This window comes from Bos indicus, chromosome 6 (genome assembly GCF_029378745.1).
Source record: "Bos indicus isolate NIAB-ARS_2022 breed Sahiwal x Tharparkar chromosome 6, NIAB-ARS_B.indTharparkar_mat_pri_1.0, whole genome shotgun sequence".
NCBI classification, from domain to species: domain Eukaryota; kingdom Metazoa; phylum Chordata; class Mammalia; order Artiodactyla; family Bovidae; genus Bos; species Bos indicus.
Genome location: NC_091765.1, coordinates 77,787,572 through 77,804,507, shown reverse-complemented (window position 1 = coordinate 77,804,507; position 16,936 = coordinate 77,787,572). Strand labels below are relative to the sequence as shown.

The 16,936-nt window shown below is 35.9% G+C and overlaps 1 protein-coding gene across 21 annotated transcripts in view; it reads right to left on the bottom strand.

Moving 5' to 3' along the window:
* Window positions 1–16,936, bottom strand: part of ADGRL3 (adhesion G protein-coupled receptor L3) — a 943,166-nt gene that overhangs the window by 558,151 nt on the left and 368,079 nt on the right. For 20 of the 21 annotated variants that reach the window (XM_070791494.1, XM_070791493.1, XM_070791500.1 and 17 more), the window contains one exon: window positions 5,735–5,938. The exons of the other annotated variant lie outside the window; for it this stretch is intronic. In XM_070791494.1, the coding sequence (XP_070647595.1) occupies window positions 5,735–5,938 (204 nt within the window). The remainder of the gene's footprint in view (window positions 1–5,734; window positions 5,939–16,936) is intronic. 21 annotated transcript variants of the gene reach the window in all.

The window sequence follows — 16,936 nt, the reverse complement described above, 5'->3', positions numbered from 1 at the left end:
TTGCTGTTGTTCAGTTGCTGAGTCATATCCAACTCTTTGCATCCCCACAGAACACGAGGCTCCTCTGTCATCCACTAACTCCCAAAGTTTGCTCAAATTTATGTCTATTGAGTCAGTGATACTATCTACCTATCTCATCTTATGCCGCCCCCTTCTCCCTTTGCCTTCAACCTTGCCCAGCATTAGGGTCTTTTCTAATGAGTTGGCTCTTCGCATCAGGTAGCCAAAGTACTGACGCTTCAGTTACAGCATCAGTCCTTCCAATAAATATTCAGGATGGATTTCCTTTAGTATTGACTGATGGATCTCCCTGAAGTCCAAGGGACTCTCAAGAGTCTTCAGCACTGCAATTCAAAAGCATCATTTCTTCAGCATTTAGCCTTCTTTATGTTCCAACTCTCACAACCATACATGATTACTGGAAAAACCATAGCTTGAACTATATGGTCATTGTCAGCAATGTCTACTGTCTAATACACTGTCTAGCTTTGTCATAGCTTTCCTTTCAAGGAGCAAGTGTCTTTTAATATCATGACTAGAGTCACCATCTGCAGTGATTCTGGAGCCCCAAAGAAGAAAATCTGTCACTGCTTACACTCTTTCTTCTTCTGTTTGCCATAAAGTGATGAGACCAGATGCCATTAGTTTTCTGAATGCTGAGTTTCAAGCCTCCTCTTTTATCCTCATCAAGAGACTTTTTAATTCCTCTTCACGCTCTACCATGAGAGTGGTATCATTTGTGTATCTAAGGTTGATATTTCTCCCCACATGATTCATCTAGCCTGGCATTTCACATGATGTACTCTGCATATAAATTAAATAAGCAGGATGGCAACATATAGCCTTGTTGTACTCCTTTCCCAATTTTGAACCAGTCAGTTATTCCATATCTGGTTCTAGCTGTTATCTCTTAATCTGCATACAGGTTTTTTAGGAGATAGGTAAGGTGGTCTGGTACCATTTCTTTAAAAATTAATAGTATCTTTCTTTTTCTACCGCTATACTTGGTTAACTACTATTTGGCTGTCAGATCCCAGGTTAAATGTCATGTTTCTTCACAAGCATCTCTTCCAATCTTCCAAAACTGAGTTGATACTCTCCTTACGTGTACCATAGGACTTTATACTCACTTTTGTAATAGGGTCTCTGTAGTTCCTCTTTGCTACAAAACTGCTTCTATGTGGCCCTACATCCTAAGATGGCCAGGGACATGAATAATTAAATCAGGGGTTTAATCAGGCCTAACCAATGAAGATTAAATATTATTTTTGGAAATTCAAACTAAAAGGTAAGACAAGTGCTAGTTGGTGCTTAGTGCTATTGCTAAGGGCAGTGGTGTACAATTCAGGAAGGCAGTCATTTACAATGTTAATGAGCAAAGAAAGCTGTCAGAAAGCTAGAGAAGAATCAAAGAGGAACTAGGCCCATTGGGGGAAAAAAAAAAAAATTCCCTGGTATCATTTACTGATCACCAAGGTCCAGGGCTTAATAGTCCTTAGATTTCCATAAGAATTATGTTTTTTTTTTTTTTTAATGAATTAATTATTTATTTACTGGCTGTGCTCCATCTTCATTTTGCTCTTGAACTTTCTCTACTTGACTTCCCTGGTGGCTAAGATGGTAAATAAAGCAACTGTCTACAATGTGGGAGACCCGGGTTCAATCCCTGGGTTGGGAAGATCTCCTGGAGAAGGAAATGGCAACCCACTCCAGTATTTTTGCCTGGAGAATCCCATGGATGGAGGAGCCTGGTGGGCTACAGTCCATGGGGTCGCAAAGAGTCAGACACGACTGAGTGACTTCACTTTTACTTTCTCTACTTGCAGCAAGCAAGCTCTTGGGCTACTCTTAGTTGCATTGTGAGGGCTTCTCATTGTGGTGGCTTCTCTCCTGCAGCTCAAGGGTTCTGGCCCATGTGTTCAATTGTCATGGCATGTGTGCTTAGTTGCTTCGCAGCGTGTGGGATCTTCCCTGATCCAGGATCAAACCAGTGTTCCCTTCATTGCATAACCACTGGACCACCAGGGAAGTCAGAATTATGAATTCTTAAAACACTGCTCCTACAGGTATCACCTACCATCAAATACACACACACACATACAAAGACATAAGTTAATCACTACTTTACAAACAAAGCTCTTGGCTCTTTGGGTGCAAGGAAAAGATATCCTCTAGCAAACTTTTGTCACAATGTATTATTTTTATCTCCCAGTACCATTAAAGTTTGTTAGTTCTCCATCTCTGCCTTCCTGCCACTTTAGAGCAAGGCCCAGCATGCATCTATGAACAATCAAAAGAGGAAAACATAATGAAGGTAAGAATGAATAAAGGAATTACCAGTATTCAGACTAATTTAATTGGATAAGGAAATGGCAACCCACTCTAGTGTTCTTGCCTGGAGAATCCCAGGGATGGCACAGCCTGGTGGGCTGCCGTCTAGGGGGTTGCACAGAGTCAGATACAACTGAAGTGACTTAGGAGCAACAACAGCAGACTAATTTAAAGACTTACTTGTGTAAAGCAATAAAAAAAAAATCAAATGGAGCTTAATTAGCATGAAAGAATTCTCATCTATAAACATAAAAAGATGGAAGAAAGAACGGGAGAAAATGGAAAAAAAAAATAGTGATGGCAGAGGTGGATGTGATTCCTCAAGAGACTGAGAGACTACACAAGCCACTTGTAAAAGCATTTTGACTCCTGCAAAAGGTAAGCTTAAAAATGATCACAGACTTCTAGAGTTTTTATGACCTGTCAGGATTGAAATGCTTCAGCTATACTCCGAGAGAACACCTGTATGAACCCTGCACACTATACATGTGGCTTGCAGGAGGCTTATTTGTAGATCATCTCAATGAACTTTCTATGCATCTGCATGAAAATCACAATTAAAGCAAGGAAAATGCTGATAAAAAACACATTAACATTCCTTTAGCTTCAAGGAAAAGTCTTGATATCTAGTCATTAAGCATGCAATCTGCCCTCAGACATCCTTCTGCCTTAATATGCTAAAGAGAAAAATGTCTTCTGAGAACAATATTTTTTAATTCTTTATGCTTTGCTGCTCTACTGTGAAGTCCTAATTCCTGTGAATCCAAACACTCGTTAACTCTCAAGAACTGCTATTAGCTATCTGGAATTGAATATAAAGGGGGAAAAAATGGCAAAGTTTAATTTCAAACAAATAAAAGGGTTTTTGTTATGCTGTGAAGGCTGAGTTTGTTGTGTTTCTATTTGCTCTTTTGGCTATCTACAGAACAGAGGTTAACTTTTTTTAACGTAATATCAATTTTGTATTCCAATCAAAGACTGCATTAATATCAAGCTTTACTATTTATATTTTTCTGAGTTTTCTGTATCTTAAAATATCTTGTTTCTATAACAGACTGTTGTTTCTCTTTTAGAAAGGCAGGTAGAAGAAGGGAGGAAGCTGGAGTTCATTGACATTTTCCAGTTTGAATTCTTTCATGTTTTTTCAGTTTGAAGAGCTCAAAGTAATGTGATATCTCTTATTTTAATTTCATATTTAATACCAGTTCATGTGTTCTAGCTGTATGTACTATTTTCCATATCAATAAAGATTATGCCCCTGTAATATTTACTTCATCTTCTTTATTCTTTCTATAGAGAGCTTTCAAAGATGACCTTTAGTTGCTCTCTGACTGATAAAATTACTTTTGCACAAAAGTGACTCTCAGAAAGTATTACCTCATCATAGCAGATTAACATAATAACCTAGGCTCGTTTTAAATCACATGATATTTACCTAAGTGTTCATTTACAAGATCAAGTAAAGGTTTCCTGATACCCTCATTTTTGTCTTTGCCCAAAATAGAATATAATTCAATTTTCCTATTTGTAAATAGATAGAAAAATGTGACTTAATCCCCTTACTACAATGTAACCTGACACACACATGGCAAAAAGTAAAAGCTAGTAATACAGAAAAATCTTATTAAGCTGTAAAAGCTGGGGAATGTATAAATTCAGCCAACATATTAGTAAAAGTACTATAGGAAAAAAAGGAAGCTAATTGACTGCTATTTTGAATTGCCAGCAGGTGTTTGTGTGTGTTTCTGTGTTTATGTTACAGTTGCTGATTTAAACATTTATAACATCTACTCAAAAAGTAAAATTAATTTCTAGATTTCTTCTTCACTAGTACTAGAAATTGTGATGAACACATATGTAGTTGAGCAAATTAAAAAAAAACATTAATGTTGTGTTACTCTTTCATAATATAAATCAAAAGCCAATGTCATGATGAAAACTTTCTGATTGCTAAAGCACATTTTGTGAAAAATATAACTGTACTCAATTTAGAGAATTTCAGATTTAAAATGATAATACAAAACAGAAAAAAAAATGAATTCTTAAAGAATATTTATTATATCTTTTCTGCGATTTTTCTAAACACTCTGGAGTCAATTCTATGTGCTTCTGTAGAAATACATGCACTTACCTCCCAGCAATGACCCCCAATCATCGCTATCAGGGGAGTAGTGCTAATCCGAATTGAAAGACTCTTGGCCACTGATTAAAATATGTGATTGAGTGGAAGGAGCCACTGTGAGTGCCAACATCACCACACACTTACTCTACATGGCTGAAGTAATTGAAGAATTAGGTTTAAATATCACAGGTCTCTTAAATCTCAAATTGATAAAAAGGTGTTGAATAACCCTTTGTCGCTGAACTAAAATACAGTATTCCAACATATTTTACCAGAGAGTTCTGTAATGGTGCTCAGAAGATAAGCTCAGTTAATATAGCGGCATTTCAGATTCCTTAGACAGTATTTCCTGTATTATTAAATTATGGTGTAGGAGATGTGTGTTTTGGGATAAAGCTTGATACTCATGGTTCCACCTGCCAAATGTTTCTCAACCTTCTTCATGTTGCAGACACAAAGAAAATTATAAATAAAGTATATAAATAGTGTATAATAAGCACATAATAGTGTATATATTATTTCATATTACATTATACATATTATGTTCCCTGAGGGAAATTAGAGAGATAAGACAGTCTTCATAAAGTTTGATGAGTGAAAAGAAAAAAACTCTATTGACTAAATATTATGTAAAGATAAAATATATATATATATATGAAGTACTGAGGAAAAGAATAAAACTGGATTTTCTAAAAATATTATATAACTTTCCTCATTGGAACTTCAAAGGCTGGGTGTCTCACACTGTACTTGCCAACTGAAGAGACAATAATAAAAAGAAAGCACTTTCCAACATTTCCATTAAAAAATTTGGTTGCTTCTGCAACTATCACTTTCCTATCAGGATGTATTCTTTAAATGACTACACACAATTCCTAATCAAGATGTTTTCACCATAATCTCAAAACTCTTTCCAGTTTCCATTGATGGGAATATATTTTCAAACAGATGATCGGAAATGTTAAAATGTGTCTTTTACAACCATTCAAATTTACAACCGTTGACATGGTCACTAAGAGTAATTTTAAACTTGCAGTGAAAATATTTCAAACCGAATAGGAAATTTAAAGTCAAACATTTTGAAATAGCAATGAGGTTCTAATGTAGAACAAGCATGCATTGTTCAACAACATGTCAGTGTCTCACTGGGTGTAAACATCAGCCACATGAGTGAATGCAGAGATCTATGAGAAGACACGTTTTGGGCACTGCCTGGGGCCGAGCCTCCTAGGGGCCCCTACCCAGCCACCCCCAGCCCTCTCTCCCCACCGCTGGCCGCACCTTGGGCTGAGATCTGAGCTCCATGGGCACCTGGACCACGAACTCCTCTGGTAGCTCCACGGGGCCCTGGTCCGCGATGAGCAGTGGCGCGCTCCGCAGCTGGCTGCTGAAGGAGATGTCTGGGAGGTAGAGCGCCTCCTGGGCCGCGCTCAGCATGTCGCAGTGGAGAAGCAAGGGCTGGATGTCGCTCACTGTGTTTGCCACCTGCGGGGACCGCAGGGCGCACCATCAGACTCCGCTTAGCTCAGGCCAGCCTCAGAGGAGCCCTACTGGGGCTATTTCCAAGGCTGCTCTCTGCTGAAGGCCCTAGGCCGTGGACTCCACCACCCCAGGCCCCACAGGCAACCCTGGAGCTAAGGAGCTCACATCTCCTGGTTGCTAGTGTGATATGGACTGTGTAACTCTGTCCTAGTTAATCACGATCTTAAGTAAGCCAAAAACCTCATCCTAACTCCTAACAACCATTAGAAAATTAACTATAATTATGGAAAGCAGAAAAAGCTGCCTGAAAAAAATATAATGATTATATTTGTTATAGATTCACAGCATTCTGTTCTAATTTATGGGCACTCATGTTTGTGTCAATGAAAATATTGGTTATTGAATTAAATATTTACACACAAAAAGCTTGATATAATAATGGGTGAAGAAACTTTCAGAAAGTTTTTTATTAATTTTGTTTGTGGAATTGTTACATGGATTGTTTTATATTTATTTATATGTTTCAGGTTATTTAACATTTTTGGAAAGATGCTGTACTAAGGTTTGTGATGGACATTAGGATGAAAAATATATACATACATTTTTGCCATATATATACACAGTGATTTTACTGACAAATGGTACATATTACATAAATGGATAAATATGGAAGACCAAGACAATAATGAAAAAATAAAATTACACACACATGATTATTTTTTAATATTCACAGAACAGCCATACATTTTATGCTATGAAAAACAGAACGGTTTAAGTACAGGACTTCTTTTTTTGTGTGTGAATTGCTACAGATACACTTTTCTATACTAATTGCAACTAGTGTAATAAATAGGAGTAATAATGATAATGTTCTTGCTAACAGAAAGAAAAAGACTTTACAGGGAAAACAATTTTGCATTACACAATTATTTTAACATAACATGCATATTAAAAACATGATAAGGATTCTATATGGCTACCATTCAACAGTCAGGAGAGAAACTAAGAAATCCGATAAAGTAAGAGAATTTTATAATCATCTTTCTAATACTAGAAGCTTATACAGTAGTGCTACAACTTCTTGGTGTCTAAAGTATTTGAAAATTAAGAGTGAAAAACACATTCTCCTCCAAATCATGACAAATGATATAGCTCTTATAAAAAGCAAAAATGATATTAAGAAATTTGTCCACAATGACAAAGTTTAAAATATATCTTTAAGGCACCACCCTAAAACAAATTTTTATTTAAACTCATTATAATGTATGTACACTAAAATATCTAGCCAAAAGTTAATCTGAATGCTATTTTGACAGTTTGTGTGAATGAAAAGGTATCAAAAGAAGTAGCAAGTTTTAAGGCCAAATACAGCTGTGACAAAAATGAAAATATCTAAAAAATCACCTCCAGTGACATCTTTTCCAATCTTTCAACTTCCAAAATATCATTCTCCTTATACCCAAGTTGACAATGTGACTATTTTTTAAATTATTTTTACATGAACATGTGCGTGCTCAATCGCTCAATCATGTCTGATTCTTTGAACATGTGCATGCTCAATCACTCAATCATGTCTGATTCTTTGTGATCCTGTGGACTGTAACCCACCAGGCTCCTCTGTCCATGGGATTTCCCAGGCAAGAACACTGGAGTGGGTTGCCATTTCCTTCTCCAGGGGATCTTTCTGACCCAGGGATTAAATCCATGTCTCCTGTACTGGGGGTAAATTATTTACTGCTGAGCCACCAGGGAAGGCCACATGAACATATATACAGGTATATTTTCCCTAAAATATCTATGGTCTATGGAAGGAATTAGGAAAAGATTATGAAGCTATTATGTATCCTTCAAGCTTCAGTTATAATAAAGTTGAGAGATTTCACCCTCAGCCAAATTAGCAAGAAGATCTGGAGTGATGGAGCATGCATTTACTTGTTCATTCATTCAACAAATATGTTTCGAGTTGCAATTATATGTCAAGTCCTTTTCTAGGTACTGGAGATTTTAGTGAAAAAGAGAGATTACATACCTACTTTAATGAATCACCCATTCTTGTATGGAAGACAGAGAAGATGCAAATACATAAATAATTTTACTATCATATAGATATGAGTAATCCACAGAAAGTTTAAATAGAATAATAAATGCTACTATGTTTAGATTTTTACAGATTTACATATGGAAGCAAAATTAGAAGTTGCTAGTCATAAAAACTCAGGAGTAAAGAGCATTCCGAAGGCCTCAATCTGGAATCGCCTTGGGCTGATCAAGAATTATCACAATGGCCAATGAATCTGTACAGGACTGGGATAAGAATGTTCTGGGCTGAGATCAGAGAGGTGAGCAACAGCCAGATCATTGGCATTGTAAACCAGGTTAAGGAGTTTAGTTTGGGAACAACCAGCCACTTGGTTAGGATACTGAATAGAGCTTCTAGGGAAAAAAGGACTAGGGCAGGAAAGGGAAAAAGACATAAGAACGGAACTAGAGATCAATTATTTCAGGAAAGGTAAAATGCTAGAGTAGGCAGAAAACTGTGATTGAAAACGCATGTGGAATGGACTCACTGTCAGTTGAAAAATATGAGTGTCTGCATTAAATGAAAGAATCTCACCTTAAACAAGAAATAAGAGTGCTTAAACTACCAGAAAGCAAGGTCTGTGGACCTACAAAGAATAGGTCTGGATCAGATGATAAAATTATTTCATGTGGTAAGATGGAGAAGCACAAAAATACTGTGAATTTAAATAGATTTTGACTCTTAAATTGAAGGAGACTAGACTGCAAGGTGTTCCATGAAGTCGGGGTATCTTGTGTGAATAGATCAAACTAATCTTTAAACTGACCATCTCTACAAAGGAATCTGAGTCACCGACCACTAGCAGCAAAAGTGGAGGGGCTGTAACACGGCCCACATGGACGAAGTCTGTTCAGTTCGGTTCAGTCACTCAGTCATGTCAGACTCTTTGCGACCCAATGCACCGCAGCACACCAGTCCTCCCTGTTCATCACCAACTCCCGGAGACCACCCAAACCCATGACCAATGAGTCAGTGATGCCATCCAACCATCTCATCCTCTGTCGTCCCCTTCTCCTGACCTCAATCTTTCCAGGTATCAAGGTCTTTTCAAATGAGGCAGCTATTCGCATCAGGTGGCCAAAGTATTGGAGTTTCACCTTCAACATTAGTCCTTCCAATGAACACCCAGGACTGATCTCTTTTAGGATGGACTGGTTGGATCTCCTTGCTGTCCAAGGGACTCTCAGGAGTCTTGTCCAACACCACAGTTCAAAAGCATCCATTCATCAGCACTCAGCTTTCTTTGGAGTCCAACATTCACAATGAAACATGATTACTGGAAAAACCAGAGCTTTGAGTAGATGGACCTTTGTTGACAAAGTAATGCCTCTGCTTTTTAATATTCTGTCTATGCTGGTTATAACTTTCCTTTCAAGGAGTAAGAGACTTTTAATTTCATGGCTGCAGTCACCATCTACAGTGATTTTGGAGCCCCCAAAATAAAGTCTGTCACTGTTTCCACCGTTTCCACATCTATTTGCCATGAAGTGATGGGATCAGATGCCATGATCTTAGTTTTCTGAATGTTGAGCATTAAGCCAACTTTTTCAATCTCCTCTTTCACTTTCATCCAGAGGCTTTTTAGTTCCTCTTCACTTTCTGCCATAAGGGTGGTGTCATCTGCATATCTGAGGTTATTGATATTTCTCCCGGCAATCTTGATTCCAGCTTGTGCTTCCTCTAGCCCAGTGTTTCTCATGATGTACTCTGCATATAAGTTAAATAAGCAGGGTGACAATATACAGCCTTGACGTACTCCTTTTCCTATTTGGAACCAGTCTGTTGTTCCATGACAGTTCTAACTGTTGCTTCCTGACCTTCATATAGGTTTCTCAAGAGGCAGGTCAGATGGTCTGGAATTCCCATCTCCTTCAGAATTTTCCACAGTTTATTGTGATCCACACAGTCAAAGGTTTGGCATAGTCAATAAAGCAGAAATAGATGTTTTTCTGGAACTCTCTTGCTTTTTCCAGTGGATGTTGGCAATTTGATCTCTGGTTCTTTTGCCTTTTCTAAAACCAGCTTGAACATCTGGAAGTTCACGGTTCACGTATTGCAGAAGCCTGGCTTGGAGAATTTTGAGCATTACTTTACTAGTGTGTGAGATGAGTGCAATTGTGTGGTACTTTGAGCATTCTTTGGCATTTCCTTTCTTTGGGATTGGAATGAAAACTGACCTTTTCCAATCCTGTGGCCACTGCTGAGTTTTTCAAATTTGCTGGTATATTGAGTGCAGCACTTTCACAGCATCATCTTTTAGGATTTGGAATAGCTCAACTGAAATTCCATCACCTCTACTAGCTTTGTTCGTAGTGATGCTTTAAGGCCCACTTGACTTCACATTCCAGGATGTCTGGCTCTAGATGAATGATCATACCATGGTGATTATCTGGCTTGTGAAGATCTTTTTTGTTCAGTTCTTCTGTGTATTCTTTCCACCTCTTCTTAATATCTTCTGCTTCTGTTAGGTCTCTACCATTTCTTTCCTTTATTGAGCCCATCTTTGCATGAAATGTTCCCTTGGTATCTCTAATATTCTTAGAACAGAGCTAAAATCTTAAGTTTTGTTTTAAAAAAATAGTGTATATGTTATCCCCTAAGTTATTATATAAATTCTGGGGAAATATTTGAGTTATAAATATAAATCAAATTTTTCTTCCTGAAGCTATTATAAAACTAAGTCTTCAAGATAAATATTGCAGTTATATGTCTGGCATTCCATTAAAAATATGCAATCTCAAGTCTGGAAAGAACCATTCAACTCACACAATAGATAATAACTCTAAGATTATGTCTGCTAAAAATCACTAAGTTTCATATGAGGAAACTGTGACTACAAATTCACTCTGTTCTTGAGCCACCCACCCAATTACATATGAAGAAACAAGTCCTTCTTCATGTTGAGAAACATGTGATATCTGTACTATGGCATTCTCTACCCACTTGTCTAAATTCAGTGCAAATAGGCTATGTATAAAACACATTAATCTAGTTCTAGAAGACACCTGTCTTCAAATATTTGTCTTTTTATTTACAAGATTTAAGCAAATACAATATCGTTTTCCTTAAATCAAACTTTACTTCTTTCCTTTTCTTCTTTTATTTCTACTTCATTCTTCTATTAACATGTGCTGCTCTGATGGTTTATTTCTAATTAAAATCACAGGTCTACAAAATAAGGTGATTCTCAACAGGTTATTAAAATGCTTTGGGAGAAGCCTCTAAGAGCTGGTTAAGGGATTTTGATTTGAGTTTCTCTTCTAATAACTATGTGAAATGTCATTACATCATTAGATTGACAGTTCCAAGTTTATTTGTGCATCTTAGAATTAATGATATTACTATGTATGATTCAAAGAGTTGCTATGAGTAGTCACTGAGCTTTTGTGTGAAAAAGTGTTCAACTAATGGCAACATGCTACATAAATGCTACAAATTATATTGAAATGCTTGTTATCAAAAAATGACTGAGTGATACAAAATACCTAATCCAATTTAGTGCCATATCTATATCTATCTATCTATCCATAGAGAAAGGGTAGAAGAGGAGGGAGGAAGCAGGAAGGAAAGGGAGGAGAGAGAGAGAGATGACTGCTATTATTTCTTTGCTTTTAAGTAACTGTCATTTCCCATTTTTTTGTGTTTCTTTATGCATAACTGAAAGACTCTACCTTCCTGCCATCACCTTCATCTTGGCTGTATTAATAAATTACTTCTTTCCTGATTTCTCCCTAAAGTAAGTATGACAGCTGCAAAATTGCTTTATAGGCTGGGTACAATTGCACTCATTTTGTATGCTAGTAAGGTTATTCTCAAAATCCTTCAAGCTAGGCTTCAGCACTATGTGAACTGAGAACTTCCAGATGTACAAACTGGATTTAGAAAAGGCAGAGGAACCGGAGATCAAATTGCCAACATTTCTTGGGCAATAGACAAAGCAAGCAAATTCCAGAAAAACATCTACTTCAGCTTCATTGACTATGCTAAAGCCACTGACTGTGTGGATCACAACAAACTGGAAAATTCTTAAAAAGATAAGAATATGAGACCTTACCTGCCTGCTCACCTTACCTGCTACCTGAGAAATCTGTATGCAGGTCAAGAAGCAAAAGTTGGAACCTTAATGGAATAACAGACTGATTCAAAATTGGGAAAGGAATAAGAAAAGGCTCTAGTGTCACCCTGTTTATTTAACTTATATTTAGGGTACATCATGCAAAATGCCAGGCTGAATGAATCAAAAGCTATAATCAAGACTGCCAGGAGAACTAGTCACAAACTCCAATATGCAGATGATACCAGTCTAATGGCAGAGAGTGAAAAAGCTGCCTTAAAACTCAACATGCAAAAAACTATGATCACGGCATCCAGTTCCATCACTTTATGACAAATGGATGGGGAAGAAGTGGAAGCTGTAACAGATTTTATTTCCTTGGGCTCCAAAATGATTGTGAATGGTGAGTGCAGCCATGAAATTAAATGACACCTGCTCCCTGGAAGGAAAGCTATAACAAACCTAAAAAGTAAAGACATTACCTTGCTGACAAAGGTCCATATAGTTAAAGTTATGATTTTTCCAGTAGTGATGTATGGATATAAGACTCGGACCATAAGGAAGGCTTAGCACCAAAGAATTGATGATTTCAAGTTGTGGTGCTGGAGAGTCCCTTGACTCTTGAGAGTTCCTTGGATTGTAAAGAAATCAAACCAGTCAATCCTAAAGGAAATCAACCCTGAATATTCATTGGAAGGACTGATGTTGTAGCTGAAGCTCCGATACTTTGGCCACCTGATGTGAAGAACTGACTCATTGGAGACCCTGATGTTGAGAAAGATTGAAGGCAAAAGGAGAAGAGGGCAGCAGAGGATGAAATGGTTAGATATCTTCACTGAGTGAAGGGACATGAATCTGAGCAAATTCCGGGAGATGGTGAAGGACAGGAAAGCCTGTGGTGCTGCTGTCCACAGGGTGGCAAAGAGCCAGATACGACTTAGCAATTTAACAACAACAAAGTAATCTCTAACAATTGTCATAAATGTTCCACTTCTACCTGACTAAGGTAGAAAATACCAGGTAGAAACTACATCATGGGAGTTCTAATACAGAGAAAACTCTGATTTAATTCTGGGTCTTAGAAGAAATGGCTCAGAAGTGATGACTTTTCTACCTGTATATGACGAAGCAACCTTTAGAGTATATGCATATATTATTTAACTCAACAGATTATTCCTTGTCTTATGTAGTGTTCATATGCTCTATGTGTACATGCATCTTTCCTTGCAAACTGAGTTTCTTGCTCTTTTCTAAAACAGAGCTTGTTACAGGAAAATAAACACTTTTAAATGTTTTAAACTTTCATCAAAAGACTGAACTTTCAAGTTCTGAAAGCAATATAAGACATCCTGAGACTAGTGGAAAAAGCAAACACCTGTTATGAATAAAGCTAAAGGGAAATTAAATTCCCAGTGTTAAAAAACAAAAGAAACAACATTAAAAGATTATTTTTAATTGTCTTTCAACCATGATATCTTCCATGTTCTAAAAATAAAAGAAAAATTGTGGCTCACTGTGGTTGCGTATACTGAAATACTGCAATAGAAATATCTCAAATATTTGTTAAAATGAATAAGCAGAGAATAAAATTCTGGTACTGATACAAATTTGAAAAAAAATCAGCTCTTGAAAGCACATTATTTTCATTTAAATTAAATAAAATGTCACAACTGTCTCTTTGCAAACATAATGCAAACAGATTTCAATTAATGATAACAAAAGTATAACTCTGGAATTTATTCTTTGGAGAATACAAATATTCCTTTAATTTCCCTTCGTCTACTCTCCTCTTAAAGAATGTTAACATTTTAATGGTAGAGAAAATGTGCCTTCAGAATATTCCAGATAATTTCTTTGAAAATCTTTATAACGATAGTAATGAGGCACTTTACCTTAATCCCATTGACACCTGTACTTGACATGTAGGAAAAAAAAAAAAAAAAGCAGCAAAAATTATACATATTTTGACAGAGATCTGTCTTGTTAGTGAGTGCTTTCTCCCCATCCTAAGCTAATCATAACTGGCATTTCTGAAGGTAGTTGAGAAGAATGAAAATGTTTTTGGTATTATTTTTCCAAATAATAAGGGACTTTTACCAATCAACCCCATCCTCAGCACATATACAAAATGAATGCCTAAATGCTGGTTCACAAGCAAGCAGACATGTTAACAGTCTCACAGGTCAAAACAACTGACTGTGTTTTTATATTATGATACATATATAGAGAGTGTAATTATTATTGGACACTTACTTTTAAAAACTGACATGCTGATTTTTAATTTGTGTACAGAGGCATGATGTCAAGCTTGCCTCTAACAACAGTGTGTAACCCGTAAAACATCTGGGCTATCTCAGCTCTTCCCACTGTCCTGAGCCACTGTGACTGATATAAAAGGGTTCCTTTTAAACAAATATGAGTGTTCCCTGGAGGGAGCATCATGCCATCCTGTTGCTTTGAATTTTATGTATTATCTGTCTTCATTATTTAATCATGTGCCCTTAAGGTCTGCATGGTTTCATCAACTTCACTATCAAAAGGAATTTTTTAAATGGATCATTGCTAAACAGTCACCACCATTGTTGATTTATAACAAGAGCTACAGAAAATAATAGTCCTGATCTAATTCAGGTAGTGTCTGTGATCACTATTTTCACAGTATCTCTAACAGCTTGGAGAGAAGCAGTTATATGTAAAAGCTGTTTGCTCTTTCATCCATATAGAGGATTTTTTTTTCATCTACAAGGTCTAATCATCTCTGGATCTTTTTTCCTCATGACATCTGTTATTTTCTAATTCAACAACAAAATTAACTGGTTTTGAAGTTATCAGAGTCTAAGGAAAAAAATGAATCATTGAAATATACTATTTTGAATTTGTATATTATCTTTGTGTTTAATCAAACAATGATTTCTCTAATTTAGCTCAATGTATTTATCCCTTTTTACCTCACATTAATAATATCAAAGGGAGGGTACATCTGTCACTTATTATTCAATTTCTTCAAACCTGGGAAGATTAGTAAAGACAGGAAATTTCACTGGGCTTATAGCCTAATTAAAAGCAACAGGCTTAACTATGAATAGTTTTTCAAAACGCTCAAACTTTTTTTTCTTTTTTTGCTTATCTAAGCTTAAGATGTTCATTAGTAACTCATTAAAGACTTAGTTACAGTTCAGTGGTGAGTCCTGAATATAATGATGGAATGTGTGTACAAATGTGTAGACTCATAATTAGAGAAACTGTCACATTTGGGGGTTAAGAATATACAATGCAGTATTTGAAAAACACTATGGAAAGTAAGTGACCCAAGACAGTGTAGTATTTTAAAATTTGCTAACTATCCAGGTCATTTGGTTTTTAGGTCTAATTCTTAAAGGTATGTTTTAATGACCACATTTTCCCAAGATTAAATGTGTGAAGCTTGGTTCTAAGGCCTTTCTATACATTATTTTACTTAATCCTCATAGTACAACAAAGTAGGCCTAATTACCCTTATAAAAAATAAGAAAACCGTGATTCACATGGTTAAGGTCATGTTTCTTGGAAGTAACAGAATTGGAATTAGATTCTAAGGCCTGAAATCTTTTCACTTCATTCAATAGAACCATGCAAATTAGAATTCCAAAGCAGTTTAAATTGAATAATACTGTAAACTTCAGTTCTGGGCTTCATGTAAGCATTATTTTCTAAATAGGACATCTTCCTTTATTCAAGGTTTCTTAAAAATGTAACAGCTGTTCAGTAATAACATTTATAAATCATTATCTTTATTTAGTCCTAATCTTTTCTCCTGAAATAGTATTATTTCAGATAAGTCCAGTGGGCTGAAATAGTGCAAGTTGACTAGGATTCTTTCCAAATAATATTTCAAGTCCTTTTCCATTTCTCATCTTTTTCTGTTTAAAGATGTGATATGAGTGAGTCCAAAGGATACTAAGTAACATGTGTAGATTTGACAGACACAAGAAATAGCATAACTTTCTTAAGATTTAAAGAGGCATTGAGTTGTTTGTAGAACATACCAGAGAAAATAAGTGTATGGAAATAAAAGATGCACTGTTTATAATTTGAGCAAAGACACAAAAAATGTAAAAAAGAGGGCTTTCCGAATCTGGTAGAAGAATTCAGACTAGAACAAAAATAGAAATGCTTCTGGCCATCAAATTAAAGCTTAATGTTCTTTATCATTTTCTTAAGGAGGAGTAATTGGAAACTAACTAGAAGAATTCAATGAATTACCTAACTATTCTGTGTATCATTCACCACTATTCAATTCACATATCAGAATAAAGTTTCAATCATTGTCAATTAGTAGTTTTTGCAATCATAAAAAAACAAGTTAATGAACTATTTTTAGGAATAAGTAAAAAAGAAGGTGGAGTGGGGCTAGACAAATGATATATGATTTCAAAGTGAATTTAAAATAGCTGAGATTTAAGTGGGCAAATCCAAGCAAAAAGCCTCTTAGAAAATGCATCTAAAGATTTCTTAAATCCAAATGTACTGTAACAATGGTACCCTGTGACCTTTTTACAAAAAATATATTTATATAAAGAATACTTAGAAATGAAAAATAAAAATTAAGAAATGATTAAATCATATTTCTTCAAGTAAGATATGCAAATAACCAAGTACACGAAAATGAGCTCAAGATTATACATTAGACAAATGTAAGTCAAGATTGGGAGTTTAGGATTGACATGTACAAACTACTATATTTAAAATAGATCATCAAAAAGAAACTACTGAGTAGAAAAAAAAAAAAAAAATTATACAATGAGATACTACTTCATTTTGACCAGATTGATTAAAAGAAAAAAGACAGTAACAAATATAGTTGAGAATGCAAGAATGTTTGCAACGT